We start from the raw sequence: 17298 nt of genomic DNA, 5'->3' as shown, positions 1-17298 counted from the left end.
AGGAAAAAAGTATAATAATAATAATGATAATAATAATAATAATAATAATAATAATAATAATAATAATGTAAATAATAGTAAATAATAATAAATAATAATATAAGTGATAAATTAAATGAAAAATCTACATAAAATGATAAAAAAATATGTAAATAAGAAATCAAATTAAAATAATAAAATAAAACAAAAAAATCTAATCAAAATAATACAGTTTAATTAAAAAATGTAAATGTAAATAATAATAATAATAATAATAAATATAATATAAAATTAAGTAAAAAAAACAATAATAATAATATAAATAAAATAATAATAAATAAAATAAAATAAGATAAAAAAAATAATATGAAATATAAAATAAAAGAATGCATTTTTTAGATTAAAATCCTTGCCGACCGTTTTGGGGTCAGCAGCAGTTTCTGTCCGGTTGATCTCGGTGCGGTTGTTTAATGATAACTCTGTTTGTGTGTGTGTGTGTGTGTGTGTGTGTGTGTGAGCCTGTTTATGTGGTTTATGAGGACACAAATTTGTATAACTACATGGGTATTACACTGGTATGACACTATAAATGTGGTTTATGAGGACATATCAAATGTCCTCATAATTCAAATGGCCTTAAAAACATACTAAATGATGTTTTTTTGAGAAAGTAAAAATGCAGAATGATTCCTGTGATGGGTAGGTTTAGGGGCAGGGGCAGTGTGTGTGTGTGTGTGTGTGTGTGTGTGTGTGTGTGTGTGTGTGTGTGTGTGTGTGTGTGTGTGTGTGTGTGTGTGTGTGTGTGTGTGTGTGTGTGTGTGTGTGTGTGTGTGTGTGTGTGTGTGTGATGGGTAGGTTTAGGGGCAGTGTAAGGGGATAGAAAATACGGTTTGTACAGTATAAAAACCATTACGCCTATGGAGAGTCCCTGTAAACCACATAGACCAACATGTGTGTGTGTGTGTGTGTGTGTGTGTGTGTGTGTGTGTGTGTGTGTGTGTGTGTGTCTCAGATGCTGTATCCGCTTCTCCCAGGCTTCCTGGACAGTAATGCGTTCTCTGAGCTCGGGCAGCTGCAGGTCTCAGAGGACATCAGACGCGTGCTGGACATCTGCACACACACACTGCAGCTCCTCAGAGCCCTCCATCTGCATCCACAGCTCCTCGCTCAGCTCTTCTCATACCTCTTCTTCTTCATCAACGCTCTGCTGTTCAACCTGCTGATGGAGAGAGGTGAGAGACACATCTGCTCATTTCATTCCTGCTCTTACACTCTTCAAAATAAAGGTTCTTTCAAAAATGAAATGTCTGTCATTAACTCCTCTCCCTAATGTCGCTCCACACCCGTAAGACCTCCGCTCATCTTCACACACAGTTTAAGATATTTTATATTTAGTCCGAGAGCGTATGCAAGTGTATGCACACTATACTGTCCATGTCCAGAAAGGGAATAAAAACATCATCACAGTAGTCCATATGAGACATCAGTGGGTTAATTAGAGTCTCTTGAAGCATCCGAAATACATTTGGGTCCAAAAATAACACAAACTACGACTTTATTTAGCATTGGCTTCTCTTCCGCGTTTGTGTTCAATCCTCAAATAAAGATTCAAACGGTTATGAATCAGCGAATCGATTCATAATTTAGATCGCGTGTCAAACTGCTGAAATCACGAGACATTGGCGATCCGAATCATGAATCGATTCACTGATTCATAACCATTTGAATCTTACGGGTGTGGAGCGACATTGGGGAGAGGAGTTAATGACAGACATTTCATTTTTGGGTGAACTAATGGTTATATTTGGCAGGGAGTATGATTCTATGAACAACCTTTTCTCAAAAATTTCTTTGTAGTGCAAAAAGGTCTTTTGGACTATAAAATGGTTAGGAAAAATGGTTCTTTAAAGAACCTTTCACAAAACGGTTCTTTGGGGAACCAAAAATGGTTCTTTTATGCAGGCATCACTGAAACCCCATTTTTGGTTCTTCCTGGCACCTCTCTTTTTTTTCATAAGTTATTTTTCCCCAAAACAAGACGATCATTTTCAATCAAATTTTTTAGGTTTTTCACTAGAAACAAGACAAAAATACTAAGTAAGAAAATCATTTTTTAAGTGGAAAAGGGTTTAACAAGAAGGTTCCTGAGTAAAAATCAGGGAATAGTGCCTGAAATGGATGTTATGAACGTGTTTGAGAAAGAAATGAAGGAGAGGTGATCTAATTAAGATAAGATGTAAACTGAAGGATGTTGTATTTTTATTACAGACCACTATTGTGTATTTGATCATTTTATTTTATTTTTTCTTTCTAATTATCTTTACAAATGGTTTAATTATCTTTGTTTTTAATTTTTAATTCTTGCACATGATATTTTTATTTCTCATGCATATGTTACCACACTGTAAAAAAATATATTGTTGGTTTACCTTAAAAAGTGAGTAACCTGGTTGGCTTAAAATTTTGAGTTTATTGAAATTAAAAATTTGAGTTGATACAATGAATGAAATTTGTTTAATGAATAGAAACTCAAAATATTATTGTCTCTTAACCACATGAAAAATGTGATAAATCATGAAAATAGCACAATTTGGCTGCATCATCACAAATAAAACACACAATTACCCAATATGCTTACAAAATCTTTTAAATAATATTTGAATAAAGGTTGTCGATTCTCAAAAAATGTTCATTGTATTAACTGAATTTTTTTATTTCAATGAACTCAAAATTTTAAGGGAACCAGGTAACTTATTTTTCAATATTTGTTTTTACAGTGCACTATTTTAATTAATTTCTATGTAAAGCACTTTGAATTGCCATTGGGTATGAAATGAGCTATATAAATAAACTGGCCTTGCTGGTGTGTTTAGGCTCCGGCGGGAGGTTTTACCACTGGTCCCGCGGGGTCCAGATCAGGGCTAATCTGGACCTGCTGATGGACTGGGCTCATGGAGCTGGACTCGCTGATCTGGCTCAGGCTTACCTTCTCAAGCTCTCCTCAGCTGTCAATCTACTGGCCACGCCCAAGGAGAACCTCTTGCAGGTTTCATTTCATTGATTCTGTTCATGCAGGAAATTAACACTGGATGCCAGATGATTATTTTTTTCACAACACCGGCAAAGATCGTTTACACTCGTCTTTTTCTTCTAGCGTTACTCATTCCAGCGCGCGTGCAGACAGGGTTGCCAAGTTTTTACAACAAAACCCGCCAACTACTAGCCCAAAACAAGCCCAATAGCTTCTCAGTGGGGGTTCTCCGCAAAAAAATGCCATTTGGGGGGTAAAATATGTGTTATTTTGGCAAGGATGCTGCTAAAATTTAGCCGGACAAGCCAGACCCACATCACGATGTTTGGTCTGCAAACTCACCATTGACAGCTCAATCTGAGGGGCGGATAAACAGCTGTCTGTCAAACTCCCTCTGCACGCGATAGGATTACGCTTCAACCAACCAGAGCAACGAAGGTGAAGCAGAGCTCGCTGACAGATTAAACATTCGCCGTATCCGGTCGGCTAAACTCTGAACACATCTTCCCTTCTTCAGAATGACTTCAGTGCCGTTCTTTGTTCTTTTCTCAGAGAAAAGCTTAACTCAAGTCTTCCAGAGTCGTGGTCAAAGCTGATTCGAAAGACCGCCGTTCGCCAGTTTCTGTGTTTACTAGAAGCACGCAAACGCAACTCGCCGTCGTCATTATGGCCCCGCCCACCGACTCTATACACGATGTGATTGGCCCGACCAGAGTTTGGTTTTTACAGCTCAGAAGGGTATTGAGAGTTGCTAGACGACACTCGCGGCAGATTAGATTTGCTGTCGCTAGGGTGTGTCTAGATTTCTAGGCTAGCTAAAATTGTCATTCCTGGGTCTATACATCCCATAATTGAAGTCGCTTCAACCTGCGGACATGGAAAACCACCGGCGGGAAAACCGCAGACTTGGCAACACAGTGCAGTTGAGTTCTGTTGACATTTGACCACTAACGTTATGCGTCGCTCCGCTGCTCTGATTGGTTGTTGGTCTGTCCAATCGTGGTCTTTCCTGGTTGGGTTTAAACACGCCCCATAATCACAGCCCAATGAGCATCAGACTCATATTCTGACTAGAGCTGAGGATGACCACGGCAGGCTAGCAGGAAATAGTATTTTACCTAAAACCTTCATATTTAGGAAACGTGCATTATGTGAGCATGCAGGTGAACATGTGGCGATAGTGAAATTTCTATTGGTTTTGTGCAGCATTCTGAGCATTCCCATCTTATTACAAAAGCATTCCTCATTCATCACATTCTCTTTGGCCATCAGGCATCAGAAATAATTAACAGGAAGCATTACTCATTAAAGGATAAAGCTTTGTGAACACAAAGATTCTTTCATGGCATTAGATAAAGATGCTGGATAAGACACGTCTGCATCTGACATGGTGGCATTAACTGATGATCTGGCTGACGGGACGTCCTGCTACAGGAAATAGAAACTATAGTGAGCTAGACTGGGTTAAGCCAGAATTTAATTTCGCCCTGCAGCTCAGGCTGGAAACCAGGGGTGCTTCTCAATATCCCTCCTCGTTTCCTCGCTCCTCCGTCCTCCATCCTATGACCCGGAAACCGATGGAGCTCAGCCATCTTGTAGGAGATCTCAATTCTCTAACTGCACCGTGAGGAGGCGAGGATGGAGGAGTGAGGCGAGGATGGAGGAGTGAGGAGCTTCCTGAGGAGTCATGAGCGAGGATACACTGGAGTGTTTTATCGACTAAATGTGACGCAAGCATTAATTCTCCTCCCCCTTCACATCGCGCCACAGTTTATTCATTATTATTATGTTTACATGTACAAGACGCAAATGTTTGTCAAATAACAACACCTGGCAGTTGCAGAATTATATCAAAGCACAAGAAAATTAATGAAACTAATAGAAACTAATAGCTACTATACAACTAATAAAAAACAGTTAATAACTGGAATTCGTTGTTAATAATAACTGGTAATATCAATTAAAATATGGACAAATGTGGTATTTTGTGGAGGCTGAAGCTCACAATATAAATAGTTATCTCTAATGTTCCAGAATCCCGACTAAATCCAGCGGTGTCATCATTAACTGACGCCGCTTTAAAGTGACGTTAAAGGAGCGAGGATATCATTTCACATCAATTCCTCCATCCTCACATCCTTCCCTCGCGTCCTGAAGGGGCGGAGCTAAGGAGCGAGGAAAGGAAGCTAGGAAAGGAAACGAGGATGCACGAATAAGAAAAGCACCCCAGTACATAGAGACAGAGCGGCACGCGTCCTAATCTAAAAGCCAAAACAAACCAACCGTCTCCATTGACTTTCTATTGCGTGAGGCGCCTCCTTGTCATTTCTGACTTATTACAAAAAACGAACAATGTCTAAAAGCTGATATGTGACGAGGTGTGCAGAAAACAAGCTAAAGAACCCAGAACCAAAAAACAGAAGTTTTAATAAGCTATTAAAACACATAACTAAGTTTTTATAAGCTTTTGACCCCCAAAAAACAGCATTTAAAGACAGAAAAGTGGATAGAGGCAATAGAGACAGAGCGCGTCATGCTATATTACACCGAGAGCTACGCCCACTGGAGGAGAAAGTAATCAGAGACAGGAAATATAATATATAAAACTGACATTTGGATATTTGACTAAATGTTTACCGCACACGGAGACATACTGAGAGTCAGGATCCCAAAACGGACCCAATCTTCAGCTGAAGCTTCACGTCTTATTGCCTGTGTCCACTTTTATCTCCTTAAACGCTCGGTTTTTAGGGTCGGCAGCTTATAAAAACATAGTTCTGGGTTCTTTAGCTTGTTTTCTGCACACCTTGTCACATATCAGCTTTTAGACATTGTTCTGTTTTTTGTTACAAGCCCAAAATGACAAGGAGGTGCCTCACGCTATACAAAGTCAATGGAGAGCAATGGATTAACACACCCCCCATGCCACCCCCCACCTCCAATCACAAACCGGCTTATCCTGCTGGCGCGCCATTGGCATTTTTATCACAATGACGGATAGAGAAGCGATGGTTGAAGGACTAACCAATTTCGTACATTTGAACTATGCCCGTTAATCACACCACTTGTGCAGTAGAAAATACAGACTCCCCAGACTAAAGTTCAATCTTAAAAGATTAAAGGGTTAGTTCGCCCAAAAATGTAAATTGTGTGATTAATTCCTCCAGTGGTTGGCCAGCCGTCAGACCTCCGCTCATCTTCACACACAGATGAAGATATTAGTGTTGAAATCCGATGGCTCAGAAAGGCCTTCATTGACACCAATGTCATTTCCTCTCTCAAGACCCATAAAGGCACTAAAGACGTCGTTACAAAGCCCATCTCACTACAGCGGCTCTACAATCATTTATGAAGAGGCCAGAATAGTTTTTGTGTGCAAAAAACGAAATAACGACTTTTATAGTGATGGCCGATTTCAAAACAAAGCTTCGAACCGTTATGAGTCAGTGAATCGATTCATGATTCGGCTCGCCAAAGCCACGTGATTTCAGCTGTTTGACATGCGATATACGCGAAGTATAATGTGTTAAGAGCTTGCTTAAGTACTGGAGAGCTAAACCATTTAGTGCTTTGAGTAATTAGTAAGATTTTAAAATGTATGTATCTAGTAAGAACTCGAGCTGCTGCATTTTGGACAAGCTGTAGTTTGTTTATTAAGCGAGCAGGGCAACCACCCAGTAGAGCATTACAATAATCTAGCCTTGAGCTCATGAACACATAACTGTTCAGCATTTTGCATCGAAAGCATGTGCCGTAATTTAAGATTGTAGAATGCAGTTTTACAGATGCTAGCAATGGGGCTTTCAAATGAAAGATGGGTATCAAAAAAGATAACAATCTGAGGGATTCGTTATATTTGTTAGCTGTTTTCCTGGAATTGTTTCCTGTCATCAGAGTGGAAAACACTCAATCTTTATGCACACTTACACAATGAGCATGTCATGAAATGGTGATTAATATGTGAACGTGTGTTTTTTGTTGTTGTAGATGTGCTGGAAGGCTCTGCGGATGGAGTTTGCGTCTCTAAACGCGGCTCAGCTGCACCACATGTTGAGCGAGTATAACCCTCAGCGCTCCTGCGCCGCCGCATGGACGCCCTCCAGTGACGAAACCGGATCCGCGCTCACAACCGGTGCCAAATCTCGCTCACACTCATCATATTATAAACCTGTCGATGTTCTGAGGGATTCTCTAATGCAGCGTTTCTCAAGGGGGCGTTCGGAGAACAAGGGGGGCATTGAGGTGTTCTTGGGGGGGTGTTTGTTTAATGCAAGTTTACATGAAAGATTTACAATTCAGTCTACACTGTAAAAAATTAATTAGTTTGAGGTCTTTTTTTGCTATAAATAATGGACATGGCACTTGAGGACTAATTCTTATTTTTCTCCGTTTTTTCGCTTTATTTCCAGATTCTTACGTACTAAAGTACGTCTGCACATGCACACTCTTCAAAAACGGTGCTTCAAATCTACTGACAAACTTAAAAGACATAAATTACATTTGTATGTATTTGAAATAAAAGATATAGATTGGAATAAATGCCAGCTTGCTTATTTTGCTCAAGATAAGGGTTTATTTATGCACTGTAAAAAAATCCAACTCACAAAAACTTAGGCTAATGGTTATGTTTTAGTTAACTGGACAATTAAATGCAAAAAAGTTGGCTTAAACGGTAAAAAGAAGTTGGTTCAACAATTGTTGGACTAACCTAGTATTAATTTTAAATAAGTTAACAAGCATACAAGTTGCAAAAAGTTTACAATGCATTCTTCATGCAAAACTCATCCATGGCTCCCAGCATGCATTGCGGCATAAAGCATGTCACCATTTACTTTTTTAAGTTAGATCAACAACAAAAAATTACAGTGTATAGGGGACCTAGAGAATGGGTAAGGGGGCACTGACCCAAAAAAGGTTGAGAACCACTGATCTAATGCTTTTGTGCTTCTCGTGTCTGCAGCCGATATCCTGGAGAGTTTCGATCAGCACCCGCCTCTCGTCCTTCCTTCTGACGGCTTCGTGTTCGAGCTCAGGAGACCCATCAGTGACCGCGAACTCATTCAACAACTGCACCGCTTTCAGAGGCTCGTGGAGAAAATCACACACACACAATCCTCAGAGGATCCGCAAGTACGCACCTCCATCTTTTAGATTTCATTTTATTACATTTCAAAAACACGGAGCCCCGCACATGACATGCAAGAAAAAAAAGGTACATAGTGCACACGATTTACTATTTCATTCCCCCGATCATCATTTATTTTTTGAGTTAAGTTTTTAAAAGCAGATTTTTATTTTTTTTATTTTGTACTCATACATTTGAATTGTACGGAGCCCCGCACATGACATGCAACAAAAAAAAAAGAAGGTAAATAGTGCGCACAATTTACTATTTTGTTCCCTCGATTTATAAATTGTGCGCATGATTTAGCAACTCTGGTGATGATGGGACTCTTTTTTTATGGCCTTTTTTTCATATCCTATATTTTAGTAATCATCATAAATTAGGTTTCATTCGAAAGCTTACGAACTCAAAACTCATCCTGTGAAAACCGTTTTGAAATTGGACGTTGCGTTACCATGGAAACAGTACTTTAATTTCTTCTAGCAGGCTCCTCCCCCTAGTGGGTGGTGTTATGTTTCATATTACAAAGGTAATTTTAACTACTTTATAATCAAAATCTAATTCTAATCTTGACAAAACGCATATCGTTGGAAAGTTCAGAGTCTCAAGGTTCCATATTTGGTGACTGTTTTTTGATGGAAGTGATATTTGGACAGAAATTTACAGGAAAATGCATCAAAAAAACAATCAATGGAATGTGCGTGACACCCGGTGGCTATTTTTGGTAAAGCGCCTAAACAAAATCTCATGGGAACTTCAATTTTTTGTGATATCAACTTCAAATTTGGAACACAACTTGGTTAGACATATGACTTTGATTTTATACTAATTTTAGAGTAAACTTTTTTGGTAAAATATAAATTTTATACAGTCCCTGACAAAAGTCTTGTCGCTTGTGTACAAATTGACCTAAAGTGCCGCTGAAATATATTTCTAATCAAGATTTTTTTTACAAGAAATGGTTTATTTTAATCCCACTAGCTTTTGTGATAATGTTTCAGTGAAAAACTAAACTTTCAAAAAGTATTCTAATATTCACAGCTTGGTAAAGCCCATTGAGTCAATTTTTGCAAAGACATAAGTGTTGTCACCTTGTCATATGAGCTTCACCTGTGACTAATAATGGATCAATTAGGTCTCAAGTGTGTATAAAAAGAACCCCAGTACACTAGACCTTCACATCAACTGCAACTAGACCTCTGCAAACATGCCTAAGATTCACCCCGAGACTTAAGTTTAGATTATTAAGAGGCTGAAGACCAGATCCACTGCTGATGTGGCAGACACCTTCAATGTGTCTCAGCGTCAAGTACAGAGGATAAAAAAAAGATTTGAAGAGACTGGAGACGTTTTTGACAAGCCCATGTCAGGCAGACCCCGCAAGACAACTGCTCGAGAGCAGGGACGTGCACAGGGGGGTTGCTCAGGTTGCCCGGGCAACTGCCCATATGCCCTTCTCGACTCACGTTGCCCTTCCGAGGTGAAAAAAAAAAAAAAAAAAAATCGTACAATGGATGCAGAATTTCACCTAGGCCTAGATACAAAAAAAAAAAAAAAAAAATCGCAAAGCCTCGTTCACTTCCATATTCGGGTACCCTTCCGAAAGTGAAAGTCAAGCAATTGCTTGGGGCACCGAGCTGGCCTGGGGCCTCAAGACAGCGACAGGTTAAGAATAAAATGCAACGACAAACTGCTTGAGCGCCCCTTTGATAGTCAATGCAGTAAAGTGCAATGACACTGTCATCGGAATCCCCCTCAAGGGGGCCCTCTCAGTCGTCTGACAACAGCCACCCAACCACGCAATCTCTGCTGCCGGCAAATACAAAACCTCCTCGGCGATCATGAAGCGGAATTATGCTTTAGGAAGCCAGAAAAGAAAAAAGAGAAAAAACAAGATAGTGGTAAGTGATAAATTACACTATATAAAGTAGCTTTATTTGAACAAAAATGGTGTAATTTTGCAGCAGGTAGGCTAGCAAAAATATGTTTATGTTAGCTAACGTTACCTGCCTGGCAAATGCTGCTTGTAACAGTGCAACTTTTTTTTCAAACGGATGGAATATGGTTACTTACTGTAAGATGTTTTTTAACGGGATAAGGAAGAAGCAGATCTGTTCCAGAATAACTGTTTATCGTATTTAATGACATAAAATTGCTATAGCTTTGTAATAGGTTTTGATGAAAGTGGCATAGCATGCGCATGCTATACTAACTATTTTTATGCTATGCATAAATAACCTGGAATAGTTAACATAGCATTAACTATTATTATAAACATTATTTAACCAGAAACCAAAATTTTTTTTTCATAGCTTATCTTAATGTGCTAGTGTCGGGATATTTGGTAGTAACAGTTTATGCAAATATGATATTATTTTTATAAGTTACCAATGGATCTTGAACAGTTACTTTATTCGGTGTGGCAATTTTTACACTGTTGCATTTTGAAGTACAGTATCAGGACAACCCACATGTTTTACTGTTACTGTTTATTAACTATTTAACAGGTATTATAGTCATCTGTTGCAACTTCATAATAACCATCCAGATAATGTTTATAGACAGTTTACAAACCAACTAGTAACCCTTAACAAAGTGTTAGGAATATTTGGTCTGTCTATCTATGTAATGTTTATAGATGTTTTAAAAATGGTTTCTTAAAGTTTTACAAACATTTTTTAATCATTACCCGTTTATCTGTAGAAAGTTAGCCATGTCCATTTTGCTTGGGGCCCCCAAAATCCTTCTAACCGCCCTGGCTGAGCCTGCATGAGCGGCACTAGAAAGAGATTGTCGCCGTTGTCGGGTGAGACTTAACGTTGTCGGAAAGGTATAACAAACGGACGATCATAAACTGTTGATGGCAGTTAAATTAATATTGTCTTTTTTTATTAGACTATTGATATTGACTGGTTTGAGTTCTTTATTGGTATAGGCAAGGGAAATGGGCTCAAACGCACCAAAATGCAGGAAATCACATCTACGAAATAAAAAAAATTCTTGGCGAAGAAACCCTCAGACCCCCCTGCAAAAAAATAGCCCCACCTATGATATTTTTCCTGAGCAGAACATAAATACCACTAGGGGGCATTGAAATAATAATGATAATGGCAATAACAATAATATGTAATTGGACAGATCATGAGGGGTGGGGGGGGGGGGGGGGGTGTCCCTTTTTTAGGTCAGAGCAACTGCCCCTCAAAAATCCTGTGCACGTCCCTGCTCGAGAGGACCGTTTGTTGGCTCGAAAATCCAAGGCCAGCCCATTTTCCACTGCAGCAGAGCTCCACGAGACCTGGTCACCTGAAGTCCCTGTGTCAACCAGAACAGTTTGTCGGATTCTGTCTCGAAATGGCCTCCATGGTCGAATCAGTGCCCAGAAGCCAGCACTAAACAAAAGACAATTGAAAAACCGTGTGGCATTTGCCAAGGCCCACAGCCAGCTAAAAGGATGGATGCTGGAAAAGTGGCAGAAGGTGGATTTTCAGATGAATCTTCTGTTGAATTACACCACAGTCGCCACAAATATTGAATTTTGAAGAACATTGAAGAACAGTGAAGTTTGGTGGCGGAAAATTCATGGTCTGGGGTTACATCCAGTATGGGGGTGTGCGAGAGATCTGCAGGGTGGAAGGCAACATCAATAGTCTAAAATACCAAGAAATCTTAGCTACCTCTTATTCCCAACCATAAAAGAGGCCAAATTCTGCAGCAGGACGGTGCTCCATCGCATACTTCCATCTCCACATCAAAGTTCCTCAAGACGAAGAAGATCAAGATGCTCCAGGATTGGCCAGCCCAGTCACCAGACATGAACATCATTGAGCATATGTGGGGTAGGATGAAAGAGGACGCATGGAAGACGAAACCAAAGAATACTGATGAACTCTGGGAGGCATGCAAGACTGCTTTCTTAGCTATTCCTGAAGACTTCATCAATAAATTGTATGAATCCTTGCCAAACCGCATGGATGCAGTCCTTCAAGCTCATGGAAGTCATACAAGATATTAAATTTGGATCTCACAGCACCACAACTTAATTTGCTGACATATTTTTGTATTTGCAGTAAATTTGTTCAATTTCTGTATAGGCGACAAAACTTTTGTCTTGCCAAAATTTGACCTTTCTGTCTTGATTAAATGATAAATATTTTTTCTGTGAACATTATTTATTTCAGTGCATTAAACATCATTTGGGAGGGTTTTAGCTTTTCATATGAGCTATTTCTAACACCAATTAATTAATTAAAAGTCAGGTTAATATCAGGTATTTCTAGAAAATAGATAAGCGACAAGACTTTTGTCAGGGACTGTAGAAAATACAAAATATTTAGTACAGTATTTTTCATTTACAGTTAATTTAGTTCCATAACTTTTTCATATTTTCATATTTTGAATGGCTTTCACTTCAGCAAAATGTTTCCAAGTGTTTTCTTTAAAACATATATACATTTATATTCCAAAGCATTCTGGAAATACAGCCCTTTTTAAGGTCTTAAATTGTAGAAGGTCAAATTAAGAGTTTAAAGGATTAGTTCACCCAAAAATGAGCCTGTGATGTTGATCTGCTGACCCCCAGAGCTTCAACATGTAGGTGTGTTTGTTTCTTCAGGAGAACACAAATGAAGATTTTTAACTCAACGTTGCTGTGTGTCGGTCATATAATGATGTGAATGGGGAACAACTCTATGAGAGCAAAAAAAAAAAAACATACTTAGAAAAGATGCACAAAAACCTGCTGCTCGTGACGACACACTGATGTCTTAAGACACAAACCGATCGGTTTCTGTGAGAAACACAACAGCATTTATGTTATTTTTTTTACCTCATATCAGACGAATCTCATCTAGTGTTCCCATCCGCTATTACTGCCGTCTGATAAGGTCAAACCAGCGCTTTGTTACCCATTCACATGCATTATGACTGGCACACAACAACGGTTGAGTTAAAAATCTTCATTTGTGTTCTCCTGAAGAAACAAACACACCTACATGTTGGATGCCCTGGGGGTCAGCAGATAAACATCACAGGCTCATTTTTAGGTGAACTCTCCTTTTAAGACTTGCAGAAACTCTGTTAAACTCTTCTATTCCAGCTGGTCCCGACTGAGGCCAAACTCTCCAAACTGGATGTTCACCCAAAAGCTCAGCTGGAGCTGGTGTTTCCTCACGGCTGGGACTCGTGTGAAGCTCTTTTAACCAAAAAGCTGCAGAATCTGGAGCTCCAGCATAAAGACGACCCGTCCTGTTTATTGACCCCGCCGAACACGCCGCAAAACCTGGAGCTGACGGATTCAGACACGGATTCAAACCCTCAGACGGCCGGATGCATCGCCGCAGTCAGACAGGAGGAAGGTGACGGACGTCATTCATAAACTGCAAAAAATGCTCTTCTTACTTAGTATTTTTGTCTTGTTCTAGACTAAATATCTAACAATTCTTAAATCAAAAAGCATTTACTAGATAAACAAAATGACATGATATTTTTTCTTGTTTTGTTGAAAATAAAATCAAAATGAAGGGAGTTTTTGCTTAAAAAGGTGTTTGCATGCGATTTGACTTGTTTAACTTTAGTTAGTGTGTAATGTCGCTGCTTGAGCATTAACAGTCTCTGCAAAGTTACAGCGCTGAAAGTTCACTGCAAACAGAGATATTGTCTTTTAAAGTTACGGCAGTTTATTGCCTACAAAAATGGCCGGTCTGGACTACAACGAGCTTCTTCCTGGGTTGGTGACATCATAAACCCTCGCTAGTCTCCGCAGATGTGACTTCTGCCCTTAATGGGAAGGGGCGTGGCCTTAACCTGTGCTTGGCACTTCAACCAATAAAAATACAGGAAACTACATTTGGCCATCTGACCAATCTAAGACCATTGCGTTTTTCAGAGGGAGGGGCTTCAGAGAAGCAGGAAGCAGACGAGCCGTTCAAAGGACAGACAGCGGTGTGGAATAAAGGGAGAATAGAAGAAAAATACGGCGTTTAAAAAGAAGAAGTATCAAGACATGTTATCCTGCGCCCCATAAACACAACCAAGCCTAGAAAAAAAAACACCGAACCACTGCTTTAAAACAGGCAAAATGATCTGCCAATGAGGTGAGAAAAATAATCTTGTTTCTTGTTTCCGTCCCAAACAGAAATAAGATTATTTTTCTCACCCATTGGCAAATCATTTTACGGAGCCTCGCAAAAGACATGCAGTAAAAAACTAGTCGGCTAAATTGTGCGCACGATTTACCTTTTTTTTCTTGCATGTAATATGCGGGGCTCCGTATCATTTTGCCTGTTTTAGGCAAAAACTCGCTTCATTTTGATATTTTCCCCCAGAAAACAAGCCAAAATATATTTTTGTCATTTTACTTATCTACTAAATGCATCTTGATTTAAGAATATTTAGATATTTGGACTGGAAACAAGAAAAAAATACTAGATAAGAAGAGCATTTTTTGCAGTGCAAGCTTTCTGGAGGTGATGTTTGAAACACTGAAGCAGGAGTGTGTGTTTGCAGGCGAGAGTGCCGAGTGTGAGGTTGGAGAGGATGTGTTTGTGCTGGAGCTGCAGAGAGCAGTGTGTGGCCTGGGTCTGATGCTGGTGGACGGACAGGTGAGGACAGCAATGGAAAATCATCTTCCTGCTAATCTTATAATCTGGACCCTTAAACCCTATTTTACAAAATATTATTGACTAGCCTGAGGATGGTTATGTTGCATCCATGGAATGCCCTAAATAGTTTTTGTATTATTAAAACAACTTTAATTGGTATTAACAGGTCCTCAGCCTTAACACACACTCTACGCGTCACCACAATGGAAACATCACACTAACATATCACACTTTTAAATACCAACATAACATTAAACATTAAAAAATCTCTCCATTTTCTCATCTTGTTAAAAATGCATAAAGTAGCACTTTATTTAAACATTTACTCTCCGAATTCAGCCCATTTGCAAAGCATGATGGGAAGTAAAAGTCCAGTTTGTTTGGGTCACTTGACTGAAACATGTTATTTGAAAATAAAACATCAAGTTATGTCAAAGAGTAACGGTTTTAAGTCAATATAACATGCCAGGAATGATGTGCACCCATAAATAATTTATATTTAACACTGCAATATTCAATAAAAAAATAACATTTGTCCATTTTGAGTTCATGGTGACTTTAAGACGGTAGTTATCTTGATCTCTTTTGCAAAAACAATGTAAATCTTCATTTAGAGACTTTTCTCAGCAAATATTGATATATGCAGTTATTTGTGGTTAATTATGTGAATTAGTTGGAATATCATGCAGGTACTCTGATCACAACAAATCCTTTCTATAAAGCATGTCATAAATAACGTGATATTAATATAATATTACAGTTTCCTTACAACTCAACAGCACCCCCTTGTGGTTAAAATGGTTATTTGCACACTGCACAAAAAAGGGTTTCTGTCATGTTTTCCAGCACACATCTAAACATTCACAAATCAAGACACATTCACTGGAGAAGAGAAATAACTGGAGTGAGTTTGTGCTTAAAACAAGAGCAAATATCTGCCAATGGAGTCATAAACTATTTGTTGTAGTCCTTAAAAAGAGATTTCTGAAAAAGAAAATATCTCCCTTTGCTTTGAGCGTCGTTTACTTTGCAGATGTTGTTTCTGCTCAAACAGCGACTAAAGCTAAACAAGTCAAATCATAATCAACCAGCCCTTTAATAAACAAAGACTGTTCGGTTGATATGTTTTCATTGCAGAGCTGCCATACAGATTAACAATCATTTGTTTTCCGCAGGAAGCACCATTTAGCGTCAGTGGGATTTACATCAAATCCATTCTTCCCGATTCTCCTGCTGCTTTATCCCAGCGGCTCAGAGAAGGCGATCGCATACTAGCAGTGAATGGACTCGACCTGGCGGGAGTCGATTATCAGACGTGAGGAGGATTACAGAATGACTGTCTGATGTGCATTATTACTTCAAGCACATTATATGTTATTTTGTACATACGTGAACAACATTGCTTCTTCTTCCTCTAGTGGCCTGGAGCTCATTCAGAAGTCAGGAGACAAACCTCGGCTACTGGTTTCCAGATCCTGCAGCACTACAAAAGAAACAAGGACAAAACTTCCTGCCTAAATAGAGCTTAAAGCCATGCCATTTTGTTTTCTGACTCTACTAGAGCAGGTTTTCCAGCTTGAATGTTGATTATTTCCTCATATTCTCCATTGTTGCGGCTCCTCTCTTCCCAGTCTGTCAGTAACGCTCTGTCTATATGAAGCCCCTCCTTCTGAAAAGCACACTGTGCTCTGATTGGTTGGCTGGAGCAGTGTGTTGTGATTGGTATTTGGGAAATGTCACGCCTCTTACCATAACCCACAGTTTCAACACACAACTAACTAACTCAATCAGACCCCGCCCCTTTATTCTCCGTATGAATTATTATAATGAGGAATATTGTGACGTGTTGGTTCCCGGAAGAAACTCAAGACTACAATGGACCGTTTCAGGAGCTCAGAAAAACTGACACTGATAGAGAGAAAAAAAATTACATTATTTTTTAACATCTGGTTTTATATGTACAGGTCCCTTTTTATTATCATCTTAATTGTGTAATCTTTGCATTTTAATAGATTTTTTCTTATTAAATACATAAGAATGATTGGAATAATTAATGTATATGTAATGTGCCTTCAGAACTGACTGCATTTTAATTTATTGCATGATGTATGAAATAAAAGGTTGGCTGCTTAGTTTTAGTTTAACAACTTTGAGTGTAAATGCCATTGGTCTCTCGTGCCAAATTCATACAGCCATTTATTACAGGCATAAAACAGCACATATATAAAACATGAAACATACAATTTTAGCCTTTTTAAAGTGGGGTCTAATGCTATTTCATGCATTCTGTCTGTTTACACTGTTAAAGAGTTGAATCTCATGATAAACACACCTTCAGGATTCAAACAAGTTTCAGAACGTTTTTTGAGTATGGCCCTGTATGATGTCATAAAGGGTGGAACTCCTTAAATGGGCACTTCTCCCGGATGAGCACACACACACACACACACACACACACACACACACACATCAACGAGCTTGGTTCGTGTTATGGAGCCGTCAGTTGTGTGTTTAGACAGGAGATCAACAATGTCACTAAAGAAGTGTGTTTGTGTGTGTGTGTG

The 17298-nt window shown here is 39.0% G+C and overlaps 1 protein-coding gene across 2 annotated transcripts in view; it reads left to right on the top strand.

Moving 5' to 3' along the window:
* The window catches only part of radil2b (Ras association and DIL domains 2b), a 47190-nt gene extending 30134 nt beyond the window's left edge, over positions 1 to 17056 (top strand). The window contains exons 9-16 of one of the 2 annotated variants that reach the window (XM_067430222.1): positions 992 to 1211; positions 2853 to 3025; positions 6998 to 7142; positions 7971 to 8140; positions 13231 to 13474; positions 14640 to 14734; positions 15910 to 16049; positions 16153 to 17056. In XM_067430222.1, the coding sequence (XP_067286323.1) occupies positions 992 to 1211; positions 2853 to 3025; positions 6998 to 7142; positions 7971 to 8140; positions 13231 to 13474; positions 14640 to 14734; positions 15910 to 16049; positions 16153 to 16252 (1287 nt within the window). In that variant the 3' untranslated portion in view covers positions 16253 to 17056. Of the gene's footprint in view, positions 1 to 991; positions 1212 to 2852; positions 3026 to 6997; positions 7143 to 7970; positions 8141 to 13230; positions 13490 to 14639; positions 14735 to 15909; positions 16050 to 16152 lie in introns of both variants that reach the window. The other variant, XM_067430221.1, reaches the window with a different exon arrangement.
* The last annotated feature ends 242 nt before the right edge of the window (positions 17057 to 17298 follow it).

Source organism: Pseudorasbora parva, chromosome 21, assembly GCF_024679245.1.
Source record: "Pseudorasbora parva isolate DD20220531a chromosome 21, ASM2467924v1, whole genome shotgun sequence".
Taxonomy (NCBI): Eukaryota; Metazoa; Chordata; class Actinopteri; order Cypriniformes; family Gobionidae; genus Pseudorasbora; species Pseudorasbora parva.
The sequence above is the reverse complement of the archived record's forward strand: the minus strand, read 5'-3'. Positions and strand labels throughout refer to the sequence as shown.